The sequence below is a fragment of the Gobius niger genome, assembly GCF_951799975.1.
Source record: "Gobius niger genome assembly, chromosome: 1".
NCBI lineage: Eukaryota > Metazoa > Chordata > Actinopteri > Gobiiformes > Gobiidae > Gobius > Gobius niger.
In genome coordinates, this window is record NC_136852.1 from 15,562,652 (window position 1) to 15,588,603 (window position 25,952).

The 25,952-nt window shown below is 40.3% G+C and overlaps 1 protein-coding gene across 1 annotated transcript in view; it reads left to right on the forward strand.

The window, feature by feature from the left end:
* Nucleotides 1-16,276, forward strand: part of drd2a (dopamine receptor D2a) — a 45,702-nt gene extending 29,426 nt beyond the window's left edge. The window contains exons 3-8 of the mRNA XM_079577771.1: nt 3,377-3,486; nt 6,121-6,257; nt 10,428-10,636; nt 14,043-14,129; nt 14,348-14,723; nt 15,083-16,276. Coding sequence (XP_079433897.1) covers nt 3,377-3,486; nt 6,121-6,257; nt 10,428-10,636; nt 14,043-14,129; nt 14,348-14,723; nt 15,083-15,279 — 1,116 coding nt within the window. The 3' untranslated portion in view covers nt 15,280-16,276. The remainder of the gene's footprint in view (nt 1-3,376; nt 3,487-6,120; nt 6,258-10,427; nt 10,637-14,042; nt 14,130-14,347; nt 14,724-15,082) is intronic.
* The last annotated feature ends 9,676 nt before the right edge of the window (nt 16,277-25,952 follow it).

Here is a 25,952-nt window from a genome sequence, read left to right on the forward strand (position 1 = left end):
ACATTAAATATTAAATGAATTCTGATTCTCTTCCACCTATATCCTGATATCTACATTCTCTCAGCTGACGCCTCTTTTACTCTTTTGGCCTTTAATAGAGTGGTTTGTGCATAAAAATGTCAAAATGTCATGTCGTCCCTTTCAGTCAGCCTTGTGTATATGAATAATTCTACCTAATTGTGGTGTAAATTTATGTCTCTCCGTTGGTGCTCTGTGGCAGAATGTAGGGATGAATTTCAATGGTAGCAGCTAACAGCCACGCTGTGAATTAGGTCCGGCATACAATGATCTCCAATAGCGACCGATCAATTGCAGGCAGGCTGAGGCCGAAGATCTTTCTATCTGCTTGTTTTTTGCTCTTTTTTTCACGAGGTTATTCTTTGGGTCACGCTGTGTGATGTACAAAAAGGCAATCTAAGAAGACTGCAGTGGCTCTAATCCTCCCCTGTCTCTGTTGGTCTGCGATGATTATCACAGCGATCAGATTACACTGTAAAAATCCATAGCCCCATTTCTGAGACTGTTTCGAAGGCACAATGATGGCTGGACATGTGACCTTTAAGTGCAATGCTTTGTAATAAAATAGTAACGAGAAGTGGCAAAAAAAAGAAAATGAATTGAGGGGAAAATGTTTGTACTGATTGTCAGTTGTTTATTACAGACTATTGCTGGGAGCCATTAATAGCAGGACAATGTACCATTTGAATGCAGTTTAGCTCAATGATTAAGTCAGAGCCTTTCCTAAAACTGTCGCTCTCTTGAGATGCTCCATGTCTGCGGTGAGATGAAATTTAAGTTGACGGGATGCAAAAAAATTGACAAATATTAGTCAAACCGTTGGGGGGAAAAAATGACACGAAAAATGTCCTAATGTATTGCGTCTTAAGAAAAGAAGTTGCAGAATGATCCAGAACACAGCATGAATTCACACAATAGACAGAGAGCTCTGCCTGCAGCTCAAACCAAAAACAAACTTCACACCCTGTTCCCCGACAGTGCTCTGCTTACCATAAACTCAGTCCAACGTAGGCTTCCCTTCTTGGAGCTTGCTTATTGAAAGCTTCAGGAGCTTATATAATTTATGGTCCCTGGTTTTCTTTGGCAGCTTGCACTTGCGCTGGGATTAAGGGTTTATGCAATTATGGTCGGCACAGTTGTGATCATTAAATAAGGCCATAATAATAAACTAAATATAGGTGCTCGCAGAAGGAGGTTTCCCTTGAGGGTTTGGTGTAAAGCGACTTACAATTACATTAATGTTCACTGCATTTATTCTAAGAACCGACTTTAAAGAGACCCCATACGAAATAGGTTTCCTCCACATTGCAGCATCTGTTTTCTACACACAGAGTTGGCACATGACTCCTTTAAAAGCTTTTATCTTGTTAAAACAATCAAAGGAATGATTAGATTACATGTTCAGTAAAGGTAAAGGATGTTTTTGAGCTGTGTTGCTGTTAGCGTGGACTTCACTTTGCCCTTTATTATCAAATGCTAAATTAGCGTTAACTGCCGGCTTGTGGTCCTTTGAGTCAAGCGTGACTGATATTAGGAGCGCAGGGATGGGAACATTATGCACGCTTTTAGTGAGCGCTAAAACATTCATGTGGGTGGTGGTGGTGGAAGCGGAGCCTTAGCACAGTATGGCTACACAGTATGCAAAAACACTGAATCAACATCATGTAATTACATTGCCATTCATGACATGACAGCGCTTATGAATATGGAATCTCAATGATAAAGGCGTGTGGTAAATAAGGCGCTCCTGGCTGTGCAGGTGTCGGGCTGTCCCATCAGTGGATTTTATACCGTATTTAATATGCAAAACTAACTGCCGTCTTAGAGGAGCCAATTACAGCCAACATCCAATAAAACTGCTCAACAAATTAATATTTTCGTTAGGGGTGACTAACTAGAGGCGGAAACCAGACTGAACGAGTGAGAAAAAAAAGTGTAATTGGAGTAGCATTTTTGTAAATCTGGACAGTGACTTTTCATTAAAATGATTTCAATTCAAGTGCGCTGTAGGACTTTCAGGACACGTTCAAGGGAAATGTAAAATACCTCCACTGCGCAGGAACCACTGTGTTTCTCTCACTTTGAATTTAATCTCTCAGTTCCCTCGACCGCAGACATAATTTTTCAATTTCCAACCTCATACCTTTCCTAATTCAATCCCCATTCAATCTGAAGGAGAATGAAGTCGGAATCAGGCCAAACTCTGCGCACAAATGAAGATGAGACGAGGGATTTGGCAACACAGAAAAGGCCAAATCTAACTATGCAAACTATCTATAACTACTTTGCTGATTACTTTTTGTTGTTGAACGCATCTGACGAAACCTAAATGTAGAGATTCTTGTCTTCAGTAATATTTATCCTCCCATATTTAGGATTATATTGTCTTCTGGCCACCACAACAGAGGGAATAATTATGCATGATCCGTACTAATGCGTAAATCGGCGTTTTGAAGGAAGTAATAACACCATTCGATGTGGGGAAAAGAGAAGAAGCCCCTCATTAAGTTCCCACATCGTCAAACTATCACAGCTCTTAATTATACACACACGGCCCATGGACATAAATGGCTCACAATCAAAATAAAGGAACTGCGTCGATGTGTCCTGAATGAAGTGTGGAGGCAGAACTGGGGAGGAAAGAAAGAGCCAGGTTAGACCCTTAAAAAAAAATGAAGTTGCATCTGACACACTATCCCGCACAGCCACACTGATGAGGCTCAAGCTTTCCTGGGATTTGACCAAGTAATAAGAGGCGGGATGAATATAAATAGGTTTCGATCACATCTCTACACTGCGAACCACCTGGGGCTGTCACCCAGGATGCATGTTACACGATAATTATCTCACCGGGTTGCCTGTAGTTTTTTGTCATAATTGAATGTTTAATTCATAAAAATAAAAAAATAGGGAAAGGCTCAGACTCGTGATTAAGCAATTAACGCAAGGAATTACACCTTCAGTCATTTGAGCCCATGTCGAAGAAAGAATCTCGGATGCATTTCTTTTTTTGGCATCTGCGTCTCAGTTACACATCATCTGTAGAGAACCGGAAGAGACAAGCCCAGCCCGTTCAATCTCTTTTCTGTCAAACGGCACATAAAGTGCAATTGTTCTGTATGTCTTTTTTATGACTGCTCATTTCCATACAGTCTGCGCTCATGGCTGACTTTTGCTTTTTATTCCCTCTGCCTCCCTCTCGAGCCTCTTGTTATTGATGTGGAAAAAATGAGAAAGAATAGGGGGCTTGACTGTCATGGCAGCTTTTTGTTGCTAAGAGGAAAAACCGTGAAAAAGGTCCTTCTGGCTTTGTTCTGTTGACTCTGCCTGTGAACTACTATGTGCTTTTCTCTTTTAGGTGGTGGGAGAGTGGCGCTTCAGCAAGATCCACTGCGACATCTTTGTCACTCTGGATGTCATGATGTGTACGGCCAGCATCCTCAATCTCTGTGCGATCAGCATTGATCGGTGAGTCGAGCCACTGCTCAGCGTGCTTAGCCCTGGTGCCTATCAAGCTTCCTAGTTTGTGAAATACACAGGGAGAAGTGCTTCCTTGTGTACACGGCGACAGAGCTCGTGTCTGTTTTACTCTCTAAATGCTCTGTGCAGACGTGGATTTTACAACATGTGCAACATCTTCTCATAATGTCAGCTGGGGCTCAGCAGCAGCTGTAATTACAGGCCAACAGCTGTTCCAAGGTTACAGTAAACACTCTCCATTATGACAAATGGACCTCATTATGTAAAAACACCTGTACAGTCGTCACTGAACTGAAGAATTCATATCAAGAGTAGGAGATGGTTTGACATTTCAGTGTGAACCATAACTGACCTTTTAAAAACTGACAAAATAAAAAAGTTTTTTTTTTTTAATTATAAAAAGTCTAGTCAGTGTGTACTCAGAGATGTATGTAACAAAACAGGTTCACATTCTGTAACGTCACAAAATGATAAACATGTTTTTTTTCTCTCTCTCGATCAACTCCTGTCATGTTTAATTTGACTTGATTTTCCGCTTGGCTGCTTTCCCATTTCAAATCCATAGAAAACAAATCAGCTCTGTGGACACACAATTTTCACTTGAAATGACTGAATTAATCTTCCTCCAGCACAGTGATGTTGTTTTTATATATATATGTATCTATATATATATATATATAGATACATTTTGTATTTATTTACTTATATCACTGATATCGAGTGCAGAGAGATGTTTGTAAGTGAAGTTTGTAAGTTTTTTTCACTTACAAACCACTTAAAAATGTGGGTCCAATATTACAAGAACCTTTTTTTGTAATGAATTTGAGCGTTTGCTCATGTCATTCTGACATCTGATTTCATGGACTGCAGGGATTTTTTTTTTTCCATTTGCATCATTCATCACATTCCTCTTGACTGCTGCAACAGCATCCTCCACGGCTCACCATCCAAAACCCTCAATAAACTCCAGTACATCCAGAACTCCGCTGCCCGCCTCCTCACACACACTCGCTCCCGTGAACACATCACCCCTGTCCTTCAGAACCTCCACTGGCTCCCAGTCCCTCAACGCATCCAGCGTCCTCCTCATCACTTTCAAAACCCTCCATTATTTGGCACCTCCATACCTCACCGACCTCCTCCACCACCACACTCCGTCTCGATCCCTCAGCTCCTCCAAAGCTAACCTCCTGCCCCTCCCCTGTAAGACCAAGCGGCGAAACCTTGGAGACAGAGCCTTCTCCATCGCCGCCCCCACACTCTGGAACTCACTGCCCCAACCGCTCCGTGCCTGTTCTGACCTCCCCACCATCAAGAAAGAACTCAAAACCCACCTCTTTAAAAAGGCTTTTAATGTCCAGTAATTGCCCTCTATTTTTAATGTGCTCATTTTTATGTGTGACTTTATTATTGTTTTTCTATGAAGCGTCTTTGATTGTCTTGAAAAGCGTTATACAAATAAAATTTATCATTATCATTATTATTATACTTATGTGCAAAATGAGAAGCACGTTGTTTATGATTATACTCACGTAGCCTTTACTTATTTACATATCACATTTGGGGCCCTAAAACTGTAACTCATATGGTAACAACAAACAGCTATATGCTAATTTCCATCTCGCACTCACTATTTTGCACTTGATAAATAAGCCTCTCTGTGTACAGTAAGAAGCACCACAAGTCAAAATCAGCCAAGTATAATTTTCTTTTCACCTCACACAGCAGAAAGCCCATAGCAATGATTCATAGTGTTAAACATCTCCACAATTGGAAGTATTCAAATCACAGTTACAAAAGCAGTGACGACCCAAGTAACAAGGACGCCAACTATTCAGTCTCACATTCACATTTTTGAATCTTATCATTTTTTTCTCTCCAAGACTTGGACAGGCACACACCGGAATAATGACTCCTTCCATGACTATTTCATTCTTTTTTTAAATATAGTGTAATCTATGCAGACGTGGGTGCTATAAACAAACATGGATGGACAGCTGAAAAGACCCAATATTAATCATTTATGAAACCGTCATCCAGACAGTGAGTCAGTTTTGCTAAATATCAGTGACTCATTGGAAGCCCTGCAATTGAACAGGAAAAAAGAAAAGAAAAAGAAAAGTCAGTATGCAGTGCAACAACTTTAATTAATATTTACTGAACTGTTTCCTGGGGATCCATAATAATGCATACAGAATATATTATAGAAAAAATTAGTAAATACATGATTTCATGGACTGTGGGGGATTTTTTTTTCTCCATTTGCATCATTCATCACGTTCCCTGCATTATATTCAACATTTAGCGAATCTTAAGCATCTTACATTACGAGTTGTACCTTTCATTTTCTCTCTTTCAAGCCCAAACAACATCCTGAACAGCCATTTGAAATTCCTATTAGTTTGTACAGCGCAGTCAGCTCTTTTAACCACGTGGCCACAAAAGTGAGTGACCTGTACTTCCTCGCTGCACTAAAAGGGTCTCCCGGTGTTTATCGTTCACTTATGTAGCGCCCCTACACGAACTGGGCCGGATCCCTTAAATAAGTAATGCGTTGCGAAGGAACTGTTCTTGTATTATGCTACACACTTTCTGTGACATCTTACCTTGTTGCCGTTGCAGGTACACGGCGGTTGCTATGCCGATGCTGTACAACACTCGGTACAGCTCGAGGCGGCGGGTCACGGTCATGATCTCCGTGGTGTGGGTGCTGTCTTTTGCCATATCGTGTCCCCTGTTGTTTGGCCTAAATAATACAGGTAAGAAGAATAGTTCTATATAAAATCAATCGCACAGCTCATGAACAACACTGTCACATATATAGCTGTGTGTTGATTGATATGGGGCATATTAGAGCAGGTTATTGAAAACTGAAAAACAATGGTACACCTCTAGTATGTCTGCTGTGTAATAATAGCAATAACAATAATTGCCCCATTTGACTGAATGGATAGGGCTGCTTAATATGAGAAATATTGCAATATTGTTGATAAACCATTCAACATAGTACATTCTGTTGAATTTAAACAAGAATTATAATGTGTCAAAAGTTAAGACCAAAACAAGGGTAAAATGGGAACAAAATTCGGAGATTTGCATATTTTACACGTTTTAGAACAAGTCTCTGTCAATTGGAAGACCTCAGTGATGTTGGGATATATTGTGAAAGTTGATATTGCCTGACCTAATATTGCTGTAAAAATAATGTTGTGATCTGCTCAGCCCTCCTGGATAGTATCATTATGCAGGTCACTTCTGCCTCATTACCTAATAACTAAGTAGAACAGAGGGCAAACTAATGGCAAGGGGCGCGGCCACATGCAACACATTTGGCAAGGTGCACAGATGAACAGAATAATTAACATTGTAGAGCACATGTGTCAAGGTCAAGGAAATAACCAGTATGCTCATTCCAGCCACTAGGGGGCAGCTTGAATTTGAAAAAAGTAAAGAATTCCACACGTGTACAGCAGAGGGCACTGACATAATAAGAGATCAGGATATAAACAGCATGTTATAGCCACGTGTTAAATAGTCAGTCTGCCCCAGGGCGGCTGTGGCAACAATTGTAACTTGCTGCCATCAAGTGTGGAGTGAATGAATGATGACTTCATAGCACTTTGAGAAACATGTGACACAGTCTGATGAAGTGCAATAAGTGTGTAAGATATTATTTGAGGCCACAGTCCTTTACAATATATGCAGCCCACGACCCTCCGCGGGGGCTGAATATCGGCCCTCGACCCAAACGAATTCGACACCCCTGCTGTAGAGTGTCATGTCACAATTTGACTTAGAACTCACAACTCAACTGAGACACAGACCCAGAAAGAAATCTCCAAACAGAAAACCCACAATTTTCAAGAGCGACAGCATGCGCACATATAAAGAGGGTGAAGGCGTTGAACATTGAGTCTGATTAATGTCTCCTTTCTCCAACACAACCAACACAAAACTGACCTCAATTATTAATGCAATGGCTAAAAAGTGTGACTCTTTTACCCATAAAGAATGTGCTTATCTTTTGAACTAAACAAACTCAAATATCCTACTTTCAGTGTTTATCTGCAAGCTCTTTCTTCTTTATTTAAAACCAAACTGTTTCTTTTGCTGACACTCTCTCTGTTGGACGTCCGGATTTAGCTGTGTTATCTTTATATCTTGATCATGAACAAAATAAGGCCTTAAAGTGAAATTTACACTCAGATGTAATGGTGTTTCGATCTTGATGCGTACTTTTTATGGGTAGAGTGAAAACCACGTTAGGGCGAGAGACTTCATTTCCCCTAAATCTCACAGCAGATCAAGGCTAATTTGCTAAAATCAAGCATCGAGCCCCAGCACTATATCACTGAAGTGCATTAGAGTGATCTATAAGTAAAGTGAATATTTGAGTGGCGTGATGCTGAGGCGGTGGTCGCATTTTGAGTTTTTTTTTTTTTTTTCAAAGTGTATGCATATTGCAAAAGTGCTAGTTTTAATTAGCAGCTTGAACAAAATCTAGAACCCACTCATGAATTATCAGTGAACGGGACAGGGACATAGCCCTTTCTATGTGGCATGTTCTCCCTGTATCTGCCTATAGGTTTCCTCCTGGTACTCCTGGTTTTCCCTGACAAAACAGGTACAATAGGCCAGTATGAGTCCATGGCTGCATCCGAAACCATCAAATTATAGCGTCTAAGTACTAACACTAGCAACTAATCCTTAACCTTTCATGGGGTCAACTGTTAGATCTCTATGCAGTTAGTGATGTAGAGCTTCAGAGCTATTTGCACAATTCGACCTCTCTTACCCAGGGGAATGGGAAGTGACATCACCAACAGCTGTTTTTCTTCTTCTTTAAAGGAATAGGCCACCGTTTTTACATACTGAGATATGTTCTTAGCTTTGACGAGTTCTTTAGGACCTGTCTGGTCTTCACCCGTGCCTTCAGTCACGTAAACACAGCGCAGACGACGTTAGCATTTAGCCTCTCCCCCTCTCCTCTATAGCTCCAAAACAGGTCAAGATAGAAGCTACCAAGCTCTTCCACGTTTTCCCTATTTAAATATGGTTACGTGAAGTGTTACACTACAAAGTATAATTACACAAAATTAAACAATGTGGATTTTCTAAGCGGATAAAAGTGGGAACTATATTGTAAGGCGTAATAATACCAGGAGTAGTTCGAAATCCGCGCAGTAATCTTCACTTTACTGTGCGGATGCCAAATTAGCACAAACTGCCTTCATTTAAGCCATTAACTGAGGCGTCTCTTTAACACACTGACATGTGACTGAGCTGTGATGATGACAAAATGTATTTTGTCACTTTTATAAAGTTTGGCTTGTGCAGAATCTTTTTTTTATCATTATTTTTATTATTAAATGTGCACCTGTCAATCAACAGTGGTTGCGCATGAATCACTCGAGGGTGGGGCCGAGGGGATGGCGGGATTGGTGCAGTGGCTTATGGGATGGCACATGGCTCCTACTCACCGGTTAGTTAGCACCAGAGGTCCCTATGCTAAAGTGGCTATGATAGTTAGCATTGAGGCTCCTTTCCCTAACTCCTTCCTAACTGACAGCCCAATTCGGACACTTCTTATAATGGCGGACGCTGACACACATCCGGTTTGGCGTAAGACCTCTTACTATTTTACTGGTTTCGGACGCAGCATGTGAGAGTGTGTGTGAGTGTGTTCTTGTACTTACGACATTGTGAGGACCAGTTTGAGTTTTCAACCAACAGAGTGAGGACATTTTTGTAAAGTGAGGACATTTTGGGTGGTCCTCACTTATTTGAAGGACTCTTTTAGGGCCAAGATGTGGTTTTATTGTTAGGGTTAGAATCGGGTTTAGATTAGGGCTAGGGTTAAGATTAAGGTTCGGGTTAGGAGTGGTATAGGTTCCGTTAGCGCGCGTCTGTCAGTCTAAAAGCTCTATACAAACAAGCTTCCATTCCTTTTTTTTGGGGCAGAGAAAAGAAAGAAGAGTAATGGCGGTTAATCCAAGTTTAAATTTCTGGTTCCGATGGTCCCAATATTCAATTTTTATGTCAGTAAGTGCGTGTGTTGTAAGTAAGTGGTCTTTGCACAATTGCACAACATAATTGTGTAGATCAGATATTGGGTTAGTCGTGAGCTGCTGCGACTCGGCGTGTCGCCATTGTGTGGGAAACCGGAGAACCTGGAGGAAACCTGGCTGGCTGCCTTCTTCTCCTCTAAAAAGGTGCCACTCCTCCTGGGTTTGTCCCTGTTTCACAGTGTGGCGCCCCGCACTGATCAGCCCCTTCACCTCCTCCAGACCCCCTTCATCTTCCTTCAGCACAGCTCACATTGCTCCCGCCGCATCACCTCCTCTCGCTCCTTCTCATCTTTGTCCTCCTCCTTCTCCCCTCGCTCTGACGCCATTCTTCACCTGAGGGTCACCTGTGAAACTGCTCCTCAGTGAATATAAAAACAGTCTTTCACCATCTTCTGGGAAGAGCCTAGCAGACGAATATAATCCATCCAACTTATTATTTTTGGGGAAAAAATAAACATTATAAGCTCAATAAATCAGACAAAATATCAACAAATATACTTTTGGAGGAAGCGACTGGAAAATGTGGTGTTACCTGGGCTAGGTTTAGCTGAGATATTGTTACCAGAATGTGAGAAAAACATTTGAAGAAAGCTGCTTAAAATCTTTGGAGGAAAATAATGTGGTTGAATGAATGCCTTATGAAATGGTGTATATGTTTTTGTAGGTTTATCAAATTAATAAAATCTAAAATCAAAAAATATGACTTTCTAGGTTCAGAGAGCAAACTCACTTGTTTTGCCTGCCGCACCAAACTAAAAATGAAGTTTAATGCAGTAGTATTGGGGTGAAATGAATGAATAACTGCTGAAAATATGATTAAATCTGTGGATCGCCTTCATTCTTTTTGTCTCTATTCCACAGCCACACGTGACGAGTCCCTTTGTGTGATCGCCAACCCGGCCTTCGTGGTCTACTCGTCCATCGTGTCCTTTTATGTGCCCTTTATCATCACCTTGCTGGTTTATGTGCAAATTTATGTGGTTCTACGGAAGCGCAGGAAACGTGTCAACACCAAACCAAAGCACCGAATGCGTCAGCCCACGGAGCCTGATGGGGCCACCTCGCTCAAGGTAACCTCACCTCACAAATAATATCAATGCAAGTACTCCCTGTCAGGGACAATCGTCAATATGTCGAAAGTATTTATGACATGAATTTAACTTAAAGCCACGCTGTGTAACATTCATCCCAATAAATACAGTAGATCATGGTAACACTTTATTTTACATTGCCCGTGACACATTTTACCTTGCAAATTGAGTGCAATTTAACACTGTGTAACAAGTTGTAACTATGTGTATTAGTAGTTTGAAGGCACACAACTCTAACCGTAAATGGTCTTACATCATGTACCTCCAAACTACGAAGACACATTATTCCATTGTGTATGTATCAAGGGTAGTATATGATAAAGTATAAATTACTAGCAGATCATTAGAAACATGTCTGGGTTGGCCCATGTTTTAAAGATTGTTGCACATACAGTAGCTTCCTGTACATCAAATATCAGATTTTAAAATTCTTCTGATGGTCCCGTAGTGTCTCAAGGGTCACGATCAAAAGTGTCTGTGTGGCCTGCTCTGCTGAGCCAGTATGAGCTTTGTAGACCCCTGAGGTCAGCTGACTCTGTTTTGCTGGTAAGTAGTCCCAGAGATCAGACTAAATATGGAGAAGCCTCATTTGCTTTCTATGCTTCTATGCAATCAGGGAAGTCACTACCTAAAAGTCTTTGCCTTGAGACCTTATTAATAATAAAATAAAAACTCAAATTTTGAATAAAGCTGATAAAGCTTTAAAGAAGAACTTAGTAACTTGTTTACCTTAGTAACTCCTTTTTGTAGTTCCTCTGAGGGTAATAAGTGTTAATGGGATGATTGGGGGTCTTTAAGCCCCCCCTGGTGTCTCTGGCCAGAAAACCACAATTGCAACTTCCCTACCTCCTGGTCGGAGGCGCTATAAACACTAATTGAATCATGAAGAAGAAGCTAACAGGACAACAGTCAAAGCTAACTGCGGGCTAGCGCCACTTTAGCAGTGTTTACTGCCAAGTTTGACTTTACAAAAATTATCTCCATTGTGTAATTGGATGTACAACATCCCTCTCTCACTTTGTCTTTTCTGTCAGTGTAGTATTTACTCTCACAGACAATAAACGAGGAAAAAAAACACAACATGCTACAACACCTGCAGTGGTGCTTATGGCCTCTAGGGGCACGAGTAACTTAGTTCTGCATTAAAGGAATAGGCCACCGCTTTTACATACTGAGATATGCTCTTACCTCACTTTAGCCGAATATATCCCCGTCTGGTCTTTGTCCGCGCGCTCTGCCAGGCAAACGGAGCACATACGCAGCCTCTCCCACATGTCACATAGCTCCGAAAAAGCTCACGATAGAAGCTACCAAGCTCTTCCACGTGTTCCCTATTTAAATAAAGTTACGTGAAGTGTTTTCATGCGAAGTATATTTACACAGAAATGTAGCATGTCGATTTTATAAGCAAATAAAAAGGGGGACTATATTGTGAGGCGTAATGATACGAGGAGACTTCCCCCGCTCACTTCCGTCAATAACCTTTAGGAGTTACTGCGTGGACGTTTTGCTCCTCGTATCATTACGCCTCACAATATAGTCCCCCTTTTTATTTGCTTATAAAATCGACATGCTACATTTCTGTGTAAATATACTTCGCATGAAAACACTTCACGTAACTTTATTTAAATAGGGAACACGTGGAAGAGCTTGGTAGCTTCTATCGTGAGCTTTTTTGGAGCTATGTGACATGTGGGAGAGGCTGCGTATGTGCTCCGTTTGCCTGGCAGAGTGCACGGACAAAGACCCGACGGGGATATATTAACACGTCTAAAGTGAGGTAAGAACATATCTCAGTATGTAAAAACGGTGGCCTATTCCTTTAAATATGTTATACTGAAATGTGAGTAATGAGTAAAAGTTAGATTCATAGTTGAATGACGACTTCATATTTTTTCTGTGTTTTTTATTAAAAATGTATGTATGACTTAAAAAAAAAACACACACACATTTATTTGAATTTTATTCACCAAATTTAATTTGTGAAAATTACCATTTCAGAAAAGGCACCATCATTAAAACCCTGTGAAGCGAGCACGCTCCATGAAGCTAATTAGCTCGACACTGGTCCACAGCAGGGGTTTGAGGCCAATGAACTAGTTTCAATCTTCTCTGTGACGGTTATGTTAACATCATTTGTGGAGTTACTATCAACAATTGCTCCAATTGTTGGAAGCAATTGTATGAATGTTGTGTGAATACAAACAACACACTCTGCGATAGTAATTAAAGGACCAAAGACTAGGCTGTAGGGTCTTTGGTTTAAGGAATATATTACAAGATATTCCTTAAACCTACCAATGTGCCCGACCTACAAAGTTAACATACAGAAAGCAAATAATATTACTGATATTTGTTCTGCAGTTTTATTCCCGAGTTACATGACTAACTTCTTTCTATAAAATTTAAAAAAGAAACCTGTGTTGCTGATTGCTTCTGCACAACATAGAGCCAGTCCTTAACAAAAGCATGGACATATAATTAAATTGATTGTCTGTCTTCAATCTGTATTTCAGGGGCACACCACCTTCAGTTAATTTACTATTTTTATGAAACTGCAATCAATAATGTTCTCAAGCCAATTATTTGCAGCAGTTTTATAGAGAGCCATGGAACACTGTAAAGTGGAAATACCAGACAAGAAAAATATTGATTTTCTTTAGAAGACACAAGCTCGATGAATAGCATCCACTGCTAAGGATCAAAAGGCCAAGCTCCAGTTACACCTTAATAAGATCTTAAGGCTCTGAAACTTTAGTTTCTTTGTTCAAACAAAATACAGCTAGTGCATAAAATCTTGCAGTTCCTCATCAGTTTTGAACATGCTTCAGTGTCAAAAGCATCATGCAACACTAATTACACTGGTCCTAAATGACCTTTAACTTTCATACGTATTGATTTTACTGTCATTATGAAAACCAACAGGTTTAGCACAGGAAGACAAGTAATGCATTTGATCCAGTTGACTATAGTGAGCTTTTCAGGAGCGCCTGGAAACAATAAATTTGACAAACTGATGTTATGATACGCACTAAATAATGACTATGTTTTTTTTATGTTGTCATTGTTGTTTGTTGAATTTATATTTGGTAAACCAGGTCACCACATCTAAATATCATCTAAAAGTCAATAATTAAATGTGAAGGTATTCAATTCAATACTTTATTGCCAAATGACAAGTCATTAGGGATTTGTGTGGTACAGAAAGTGCAATATAAAGTATTTTGTATTTAGTTTTTAAAAAAGGGAGAATATCATGAGTTTTCTTAACAGTAACAGTGAACCGCTCCCTCTGACCTGAGCAGTGGATCCTGTGTTTTGACATATCTCGTCAATTCAGATTTAAGTCTGTGGCCCTTGACCTGACACAGATGTTTTGTTTCAGGATAAGTGCACTCATCCAGAGGATGTGAGGCTGTGCACCATGATTGTTAAATCTAACGGGAATTTTCCTGTCAGCAAGAAGAAAGTGGTGCGTACAGATTTTTTTTTTTTCTTCTTTGATGTCAGATCTTCCTACACTGTTGTTGTGTGAGTAAACTGTTAAACTGAAGGAAATCTTGAGTTTCCCATATTTCTGGAATAAACACACATTGTCCCAGGAATAGTCCTCCAATTTTGGTAACCCTATATTTTTGTAAATTCAATTCAGTTGTTGCTGTTGTCACTGTTGTCGCTGTTCTCTCATAGATATTTATCAAAGATGGCAACGAAGGGGAAGAGCTGGAGCTGGATGAGCTCAACAACAGTGGTGACAGTCAGAAACTAAAGCAGCAGCCCCAGTGCACTCTGGGAGATACTCCAGCCACAAGCCACCAGATGCTAATGCCCAACAAAGCCAACGCCAGCCCCACCTCCTGCCCACCGACGCCTCCGGAAGATGGGAGGACTGAGAAGAACGGGGAGCGCCCCAAAGAGCCACTGGCAGCTCCGGTTGTGGCTAAAGCCTACCAGACCCAGGCCTTACCCAACGGCAAAACGGAGACTTCTGTCAAGACTCTGAGCAAGCGGAAGATCTCCCAGCAGAAGGAGAAGAAGGCCACTCAGATGTTAGCAATTGTCCTTGGTCAGTGCACCTCAAATGTTACTATAAACTCTAGTGTTATGGTAGGCTCTCAGTAATCTGAACACTTTGGTTGTCTTCTAAATACAAAGCCTTGGACCGAGGGCAGGAAGTGATGCCATTCAATCAATGTATCTGTTTCACTGACACCTTTGACTTTATTATTCACGTGATCAACCAATAAATCAAATAATACTGATAAATAGAATAGAATAGAAATGTTGAAACCTGACCTAACATAAAAGTGCTTCATTATGAAATACCATTAGTTATCCTTGTAAGTTGCAGCACATTTTTGATCAAGCTACAGGGGTTTGTGGTGGAGATCCATGGCTAATGTTGCACTGTTGCTTTCTCCACAGGGGTGTTCATCATATGCTGGCTCCCATTCTTCATTACACATATCCTGAACACCCACTGCACCAAATGCAAAGTCCCTGCGGAGATGTACAACGCCTTCACCTGGCTGGGCTACGTGAACAGCGCTGTCAACCCCATCATCTACACAACCTTCAACGTGGAGTTCAGAAAGGCCTTCATTAAGATCCTTCACTGTTAAGCCGTGCACTCGCGACCCCATCAGACTTGGAGACAGAACTAAGGCATGTTTTCTTGCAAATACCTCATCTCGATATAGGAAGCACACAGGACACCAGCTTTGGACCAGGGGGACTGACGCTACAGTGTCGCACAGAAGGCGAGGGCTGCGTGCAGGGTTTGTGGACTCACACTGCAGGTCATTGAATGTAAAACAAGAAATGTCTGTAACAACCCTATTTTCATTGAGAGCCCAGAAAAAAGCATATTGTTATTCTCCAAACTCGTATTTGTTGCCGAATGAGCCATCTGTGTATATCACACATGTGCAATTTACAAAAGATATTTATTGTGTGTGTGTGTGTGCGTGCAATCTCTGTTTTTATAAAGAAAATTTATTGCAAATATATACAGTACAAAGTCAGTGTTCAATGCTGAAGCTCTTGATGTTGAACTCTTTTAATAATTGGAATGTGCGTTCAAAACATGGGACAATGGCTGAATACTGTGGCAATGCCAATATCCGCATTGTTGCAATTATTCTTATTATATTTATTATTCTTATTTTTATTTTCTGTACATAGTTTCCTTGACACATTCTTAACTGTGATTATATGCCTGCAATGGAAATGTGATGCATGCAACACTGCTCCTCTACTTGACTTCTCATGAGACATAACAGAAAAACAGAGGATATCAAATAACCTGCTGAAGTGCCACATGCATAAATATCAGTGTTCGCCGTGTTTAAAATAGAAGACACACATCCATATATGACTCAAGCTCATCAAACCAGTGTCTCTGCGACTCCCAGACTTCTGCAGTTGGAGTAATGCTGTTTACTGGGGGCAACAGTGAGCGTACTGCAACCGTCTTGTTTCGCAGGCAAACTAATGGCCTGTGAGTGGACTTTGCAGCCTCCAGGTACAATCATTTGGATGTGTGCAGCCAATCGAGCTGCCCCCTAGGGCTTCTGCTGACTAAAAATGAGGATAACTTTGCAAAAAAAAAAAAAGAAATACAGTCACAGCAATACATCTGAGCGTGTTGTTTTCAGAAAAGACTTGGATCATACATTGTGTTTAAATGAGCTGTAACAGAGTAGTGTGGCACCACTGTAATGTACCCCAGAAAAAGTGGGATTTGTTTAAAATGATATGAAACATTTGCTTTTGTCACATACAGATATTAACATCTGAATAAAACTTAAAATAAATATTTGAAATTAACCTATGTTGTATTTATGTACACAAGTCCGGTGAGTCAAAACATGCCTGAACACAAATACAGTACTGGCGTTTTAGGATTCATCCAAATCCGTTCCTCCGAGCCCAATGTTTGTGACAGGAAGGCTTCCAAATAAAGTGGGCCAGGATTCGAATCGAGAGGGTGTTGCGAATACTCCCTAACACTCCCTTGTCATACTTCTCGAGCAAACCAGTCAGTAGATGTATGTCTTTTGAACTTCATGTACTGTATGTTACTCTCCATATTTCCCCTGTTGCCGGCAGTGTGATTGTTGGGCACATACAGGAAATCATTTTGTCTGTTTCAGACCGTTCCTTCAGGCTGCGGCACTGCACTGATGTGATGTTTTCGGTGACAGGGCTTAATGGACTCGCGATGTCTCCGAGGACATTTGGGATCTATTTGACCCTGAATCACTATCAGAGTCGTGTTTTATGGAGGAGGCGGCGTGAATGGAGAAGGCTCTTTTTTCCAGAAACAACAACTAAAAGAGGGGGAGAAAAGAAATCCATCAGCGCTGCGAGAAAGAAAAAAGTTTGTCCAATATTTCACAATGGGTAATAAAAGAAACATCACAAGATCGAACAGTGCTTCTTTGCAAGGACCCATTTGCAGTGGATGTGTGAATAGAGAGACATGCATGTACAATACATCCTCTGGGGAAATTTCTTCAAGCAACAATTCTGACCAAGATAAATCATGCCTGACGTGCACTGGCTGTTGGCACCATTCCTGTCATAATGAGAGCTAGTGAATCATTTTAATTAGCCTATCCACTGCATAACATTTAACATATGCTTTTATTTATAGATAAACCTCACCGCATATTAAGGATTGGCAGTGCAAATGTCCCTCTCACCGAGCTTCCGTAAACAAAACACTATAGCAGTGGTTTTCACACCAAGAACCCTCTTGGTGAAAAATGCTTTCTTATACCACCAGACACAGATCAAGTCAACAACTAGAATGAGATCAGGGAAAAACAAGGGCTAAACCATGAGAAATATTTTGGCTGTAAAAAAAAAAAATTGGATTGAGTGAGAAAGTTGTGAGGCAAGGCAAGTTTATCTGTAGAGCACAATTCATACACAAGGCAATTCAAAGTGCTTCACAGTTGCATAAAATGACAAGAAAATAGATAAAATCAACAAAAACATCAACATAAAATTAATCAATTACAGTCAAAGGCAAGAGTGCAGATGAAATACTTTCAATTGCCATATGCATTGGCAAAAATAACTGTTTTCCATCCGGATTTGAACATTGTCAGAGTGACAGGAAGCCAGTGCAGAGACCGGAGCACTGGACTAATATGGTCGTATTTCCTGATTCTTGTCAGGACTTGAGCAGCAGCGTTCTGGATGTGCTGCAGCTGTCTGACAGTGAGCAGCCGTTACAGTAGTCTAACCTACTGGAGACAAATGCATGGATAATCGGTGCAGTTACGCCTCCATGGTAGTTGCTAAGGCTAGTGCGACTATATATGTTTTTTTCTTCCTCATTTTGCATTTTTTGGCTGGTGCGACTTATAGTCCGGAAAATACAGTAAATAAAATAAGTCTAGACTTGCAGAGGAGCCTGAAAAATGTTTGATAAACACTGCACAAAATAATTTCAATCATGAGGAGAAAAAAGGGCTTTTTTCCCCCTGCCAATCAACATTCTCAACATGTAATGGTCAGTGGCATGTATCTCCATAGTGCCAGGGGGAATACACAAAGGAACCAATGCAAGAATCCTAGCTGAATTTATGAATGCTCTAAAGCTGCTTATCAGGCCTGCACTGCAATGCTTACCCAAACAGAGCAAACCTTGAGGCACTCAAAGACCTCGACCAAGAGACTCATATTACTGGATGAAAGGGCTTTTGACTTGGATTTGAAACTGGGATTTCAGGGTTTATAGATAAATGCTTTATCTACTGACCACAAAATAGAAAATGAAACATACACATACACTAACACACAACTACGACACAGATAAACAATCCTGCTGGTCTCATCCGACTTGCCTCCCTCTCACTGAGCAGTGGAATAGTCTACCATTATCACTAAGCACACTTGCCACTCCTTTAAATTGCACCTATAACAGCGGCTGAAGGAAAACTAGTCCTTTTAGAAATTCACTTTTTGCTTTTGCTGTTGCCTAATATTGTTGAATCTACAATCTGAGGTTAAATATCTATCCATATCTAATCGCAATTGCAATTCTTGTAAGAAAAAACACAATTAGGCATTGTTCCAAAATTGTGCATCTGTTCCCGATTGTCAGACAACATCCTGGAAGGACAAATCCATATGATACTCTGAAGACAGACGGCTCCTTTCACAAAACGAGCACAAAACTCTCACTTTCTCCAGGCACTGTCCACACCAAATCAGTCTACAATACCTCCACTGCAGAGTTTACACATCCAGACTCTTGCTGACATTTCAAAGCCCGAAGCAAAAAAGTTGGAGCGATAAAATGCAAATAAAAGAATTACATGTCACTGCTGTCTTCTCTGTTTGCTTTTCACATTTTGATGTAACTGACGCAACTATTATCTATTCGTTTTATGACAACAGCCTCTTTATGTGATTTATTTTAAATGAACAATGCTAAAAACAACAACAACAAGACATGGACAGTGTCTCTAATCATTGCTGAAGTGCTGAACTGTACTGTGCTGATTGTTGAACTGAGGGAAGAAGGGAATTGAAGGTTAGGCATCCAGCATATAGGGGTTTACTCTGCAGCAAAGTCCCAGTCGGTATTGAACTGTGGTTGTTTATGAATACTTGGCCTTGTTTCATTTCATGCAGTGTACACTATATATACCGTACAATATGACTACAGGTCAATTATATATGTGTATCAAGGTCATGCATAGGGTTTCAACATCAGTTGTGTTGCACTGTGCACAAAGACGATGTCCCTGAAGACTGTGTTGCTAGTGTCTGTCTTTTACCTTTGCTTTCCTATGTGTCTCCTGTGGGTGTTTTTCCACGTCACTCCACTCCACTGTGGACTACTGCGACACACTTGTCCAAATATAGCCGGGGAGGCTGGAGAAGGAGAGTTCAAGCTGAGGTGTACTGCACGTGCAAGCAATAAGGAGACTCTTAATTACCTACGTCATCCTAACTTTGGTGGATTTTCTACAATAACCTAAAGGGTGCAGAGCCTCAAATGCAATTACACTGCTCCATTTCAAGTACTTGCTCTTTAGAACTAGGCCTTTTCAGTTGGCTATGTATACCCATTCCCCTGATTAGGGAGATGTGCTATAGGGGAAATGGCGGGTTATTTGTGTTTATTATGCAGAGCATATCGCACTGTCTGATAAAACAGTAGAATGTAAATGTATTCAGGTCTTCAAGTCAAAGAACAAAGGACACATGAAAATCCTGCACTGAAGAAACAACGTAACCCAGCAGCAACTATGAGCCTTAAGCAGGTACAATTAGTATTCTGGTGCTCATGCGGCTGACTGGGAGAAAAGGTATCAATGCCGACCTGTTGCTCAGTTAGACTTATGTCAAGGGTATGTTAATGTATTATTAAGGAGGTAAAAAAGTTAAGGATCCAACACCATAAGCTCTGTCTCTGCTAAAAGGCAAAAGTGATAAACCTTTATAACCAATGTGGAAGAATGTTTTAAAAAGCTCAGGACTTTCAAATAACAAAAAACAGAGAACTTGTCAATGACATTATCAGGCTATAAATAATTAACGGTTCACCGTGTAGTGGCTGTGGCAACATTAATATTCAAGATTAGATGCTGTGTTTAAAGCAGAGTAGCAACTGTGTTCCACTTATTCAAAACGGTGAAACGCTCAAAACCGCTCACGCATAATGGTCTCTCTGATGTGATGGGATTAGCTACTCACGAGCAGCACTTCGCAGGAAAGCCCTCATTGATTAACATAAATGAGAATATTAAACTAGGGAAATTAGACAGTAATATTTGATAACTGTCTCTGGAATAATGTAACAACAAAATGATTCCAAAAAAAAAAAAAAAAAAAAAAGCCAAAAGAGAAAGTTCCATAAAATTTGAGCAAAAAACAAAGCAATTTGTCTCTTCATCAAACTCCATCATGGTTATAACTGGACGCTGTGCAGTCCTTTTAAGTTACCATGCATTCTAGTCAAGAAATATGTAAATCTCAGACAGAGCTCATACATATTGCTATATCGCAGCTTCTTTTGATGTGAAAATTGCATCAGCTTTTATAGTGATAATTTTGCGGTGTATTGTTCAGCTATATACGACAAGTAAACAAGTATATAGATTCTGAGAATATGTTTGTCGGCTCATTAAAACGGAAAATCCAGGCCATATACTTGATGCCTTCATGCAATCTGGTCAAATTCTCATGTCGGCTTGACTCATATTGGTCAAGGTCACCTTCCTACTAGCTCTATTCCATTTTATCATTGAAACCTAAATCATTAGCTAATTTTAATTGTTTATAAACTAGTGGTAGTGCAAACACCAGATAACAAAGTAACTAGAAATGCAATTCTAAAATAAAATCCCCATTGTTGCCCTGCTCATTGCTCCACAGTTGACGTCACGCGCGGTGAGTTATGTGCTGGTGTGAAGGTCAAAGGAGGTGGACAGAGGTACAAATGTGTGCATGAGTTCACCTGCTCATTTGTTGTTCCACAGGCTGTCAGCTTTGGACCCACCAAGGCCGTCACGGACACGCTGAGATGCTTCGCCAAACACGATTATTGGAGGATTATTTCTGAGTTAGAGAGAAAACAGACTTGAGTAACATAATAAATATACAACATTACATAAAATCACCATTACCTAGAAACCTCCACTGCTGTGTGAACCCAGAAGCTTCAGCCCGTAAGCCTGTACCCTGGAGGTCAACAGAAATATGTCAATTGTTAGAATTGACTGAAATCACTACACATACCAGACGTATTAGGTCTGTGTAAAGAGAGGAGAGGAACATAGTCTACAGGGACAGTATTCGAGTGGAAGTTCACTTTCACCTTTTCACATACAAGTCATGGCTGAGTTGAATGGCTTCAGACGTTAAGACTGGTCTGATGGGAGCTGTCAGAGAGATGTTCACAGCCACAGACCTATGACCCAATACCACAGCCTCTTCTAAAGAGTTGTTGTTTTCCTATTATCCAATTATGTCTTGGCCTATAGCCGTTATGGGATGAATGGCTTGCAGAGAGTGTGCGCATCCCTGAGGGGCGGAGCAGAGGTCAACAATGTGTACTTGAGGAGAAGCTAAAACAGAGTGTCCAGTTGTGTATGGTGTGAAGAAGCACGAGAGCTCAAGACAACCGAGAAAACAAATTGAATTAGCAACCCCTAAGTTCACCTAGTTGAGTTGAGTTGAGTTTAGTTTATTTGAGCAACATACAGTATAATTTACAGATATATTCTTTAGTGCAGCTTTAGTGCAGTGCTGCTCAAAGGGAGTAGGAAAAACGTAATAATTTATAAGGCCCTACCCCCCCATTCAATAGACTTACAACACTTACACTACTTTACCTTTCTGGTCTTCCCAAAAAGAGTAGCTCAGGTTTACAACAGCAGGTGGAACCACATTCCACCGGTTTCAAAATGGCTGCATTGGCTCCCCGTGTGTTTCAGGATCGATTTTAAGGTTCTTTTAATAGTTTTTAAATGCCTTAATGGTCTTGGTCTTATCTTTCAGAACTGCTTTACCTTATGAATCTTCACGGCCCCTGCACTCCTCCGGCATGGGTCTCCTGGTCATTCCTAAAGTCAGGACACATATTATGTGCGTATTTTACCTCTTAGTCTTATTTTAGTGAACCTATTATTTGATTTTAATGCTTACTTTTTCATTTAACAATTTTGAATGTGGTGTGTCTCTGGGGACGCTGATGGAGTAAAAGTTGATAATGTGTATTTGTGTACGAAGAGACGGGTGTGAGGGAATGTTTTTAAACCTGCTTTACCATGAAGATAAAGGAGGAAGCATCTCAGTGCTGATTTTGGTGTCTTCTCCCAAAAGACTTCACAGACAAGTTAAACAAAGTTACACTGAGTTACTGTATAAAGATTGTTGCAAACGTCATCTGTTCATGTATGCAACTATGCACACTTTGATTACATTTATCATTTTAGTTTTCTCTATGTTGACTGTGCTATTCCTATAGATAGCGGACACACTCTTTGTAGTGGGTTAAACATAATCATGGCAAAGATGTTTTAATCCAACCATGATAAAGGCATACTGATTTTAAAAAAACTTTGCCTATAGCCTATGAAATACTGCATGACTGGAGAGATATGCTCTGATGCGCTTCGTGTTTCATTTTTCCTATGATTTGAACTAACTTGACTCCAATGTGATGGTAAAAGTCAGTCACTACAGTTAAGTTCAATGAAGTGGGTAATAAGCTGGCTCTGTCCTCATATGCCCACACCTCTATACTCCACTGAGCTCCTTCTGCTTTTAGTGCAAGGAGTTAGACTCAAATCATTTATAATCATATAAGCCCCAGGCGGCATATCAATCGAAATCTTTGTGCTATCTATGAAATCATGCCACACTATAGCAGCATGGGATAAGTTGAGATAATTGTGCTCTGGGAAGGGGGAGATGGAGAGCTCTCGTGGTTGAAATAATCGCCTGTTGGAGAGCTCTACATAATCTCCACCTATCCAACTCCATGTCCTGCAATCTCCTCCCAGTTAGTGTACACACTTATTAATCACTTGACCCCAAAACCAGGACCACGGTAAACAAACTAGGCTTCTGTGATGGCGTGGGGTCTTTTGCAGTCATGCAAGTAAAAAAAATATAGCCTATGATTAAAAACATTTAAAAGCCTGTATTTTTATAGGCTACACAATCTTCGTCATCCAGTTTATTTATCATGATGAATGCTACTCGACATCATTAGGCATCTTACCTTGAAAAAAACGAATTGCAAAACAGGATATTTAATGCAATATAAGTCCTATCAACTGAACCCAAAATGCACATTATAGTGTCGGTGACGTTCTCGTGATGGAGGATGAATATGTGTTACAATTTTACTAAGTAGTCTATAACTACAATATTGTTACGTTGCGTTACGTTACATTACGTTAGGTTACGTTACTTTACTTTACGTTACGTACCCAGCACAGTGACAGCACTGGAGACGCACAGTGGCTGCCGCGCAGATTCATTCAGGTGATTGTCATGATGCTAAAAACAATAGCCTGTCTTGTTTTCCCACATTTACCGCCTTACAAAGTCATCTGGGTAACAAAGCCCTAAACTGAAGAAGCTAGCCGCTCGCGCCGAACAACCACAGCAACATAAAACTCCTTCCAAATTGCACGTGCGGTGAAGTTGAGAGATGCCCGCACCCATTTAGTGAAACTAAAAGGGAGTGGTCTTTTACCTTTAGTTTTTTGTTTATGTGTTGTTTTGTTTATCAGGCCTTGTTTTTACATTTCGACTATATGATAAAATAGTCATTTATTCATATTCATATTTTTACCCTAAATATGTCGTTTGCAGACACGTGCAGCGGCAGCTACTTACAGAATAACCATGGCCATGTCACAGCTGAGTTGATTATTGGCATCCATCCACATACCAGATTTTAATATCATTATTTTATTTAATGTGTCAAATTTGGTCCAGAATATGATCGCTACAATTACTCTGGTCACATTTTGGCATCATGTAGGATCTGATGAGAGCCAGTTAATTGGTGAAATCATCATATCTTTTTTTTTCAAATCAACAATGAAGAGACCTTCTATATTTCGAGGGTCATTTTGATTGATCTACTGAAGTATTTTCCTCGACTGACCAATGCCAGGCCAGAGGAAAATACGTTGATGAATCAATTTGACGTTATTAATTCTTCTTAATGTTATTATTATGTTTTACTTGTTTGTAATACATAATAATAATCTGTTCAAAATGTATTAGACCTACTCTGTTTTTGACTGTGCCCTCTCAGGGTATTATTTACCCTAAATTACGGCCATTACCACTTACAACCCAGGAGAATATTAGTATCCTCCTCTACCTATCTAAAGAACAACAACATGCTCTAAATATCTTTTGAACATATCCATGGAGCCAATCAGAGGACATCAATCCTTATTAATGCGTTCTGTCCTTACCAAGTAATAACACTGTGCTTGATTAACGTTAGTCCAGTGCCCTGATCCAAGATAGTGGGCTCACCTTAATCTGCGCGCCTATATTGACTGAATTGATTGATTAATTTTCTCGGCTGGATCCTGGCTGCTGTAGCTGATTGTGAAGGGGTTAGGGCCGATAACCTATTCCCAGTTCATATTTCCCAACTTCATGCAAAGAATATCAAGGGGGACACAGTAATTTGCAGGTGGATCTGGCTCCAGTGTGTTGAGGTTGGCAGAAGGTGGAGTCACATTCAAAAACAACAAAAAGCCAAATGGGTGCTGCGTGCATTTCATCAGTAATACAAACTACCAGGGTAAGCTAGTTTTATTGTTAGTTAACCACTTGACCAGGTTTTTTGGTAAATTATCCCGAGTCATCACTTACCAAATGATTTTCAGGTCATAAGCACAAAATAGTGACTGTGTCTGCTGTTTTTGACATGCATTAGTGTAATCCATCATGAGGCTGACTGATGGCTGCTACACAGGCACTTAGTGTGTGTTGTTTGCTGCAGGCTTCTGCAGAGCTCAGGACGAGAATGAAAACAATTCAGGTTCACACCAGATTGGATGTAATCTTTACTGTGGCCTGAAGGACAAGAGGTGAAGGTAAGAGAAAATGAAACAGATGCATATCTGAGTGCTCTTACTTGAGGGGTCAGCTCCCCTGTGTTAGTTACAAACAACATTATACATAATAGATACTAGTTTGTCGTTCTCGTTCTGTAACATTTATTTGAGCACATAGAGGGACTATATACTATGATACAGTGCAGTGTGGTGATTCCTAAGTATGCAAACTGATCTGTACGGGGAATTCAAAAAGTGTCACGTTACAGAGGATGGGGGGCTTTGTTCGGTGCTGGGGAGATAGTGCAGAGATCCACCATTAATCATTTCACTAGAACATGACAACAGCAAAGAAAGGAGCTGGACGAATAATAAGAATGCACTGGAGAAAACAGGCCCATTCAGCCACTATAGTTCAATAGCTCAGAGAATACACTCCGCCATAGGGACATGAATAGATTATCATTTTAGAAATCCACATGGAAGTAATTATGTGTAAATCTTTGTGGAACTTTTTGGCAGACATATTTTTAATTAGAATTTCACAAAAGACACTGTTAGGCTGCAGATGAAAAAGCCAGGCACAGGTCTCAATAACAAGAAAACAGCCTTTACAATGTTGTAAGACTGACCCATGATGTTGTCATAACAGAGAGCGGGAGGCTGCCCAAAGAATGTGATCTTTTATTTTTTTTAATTTTTTTTCCAGATCATCAGTCCAGAGCAAGCCT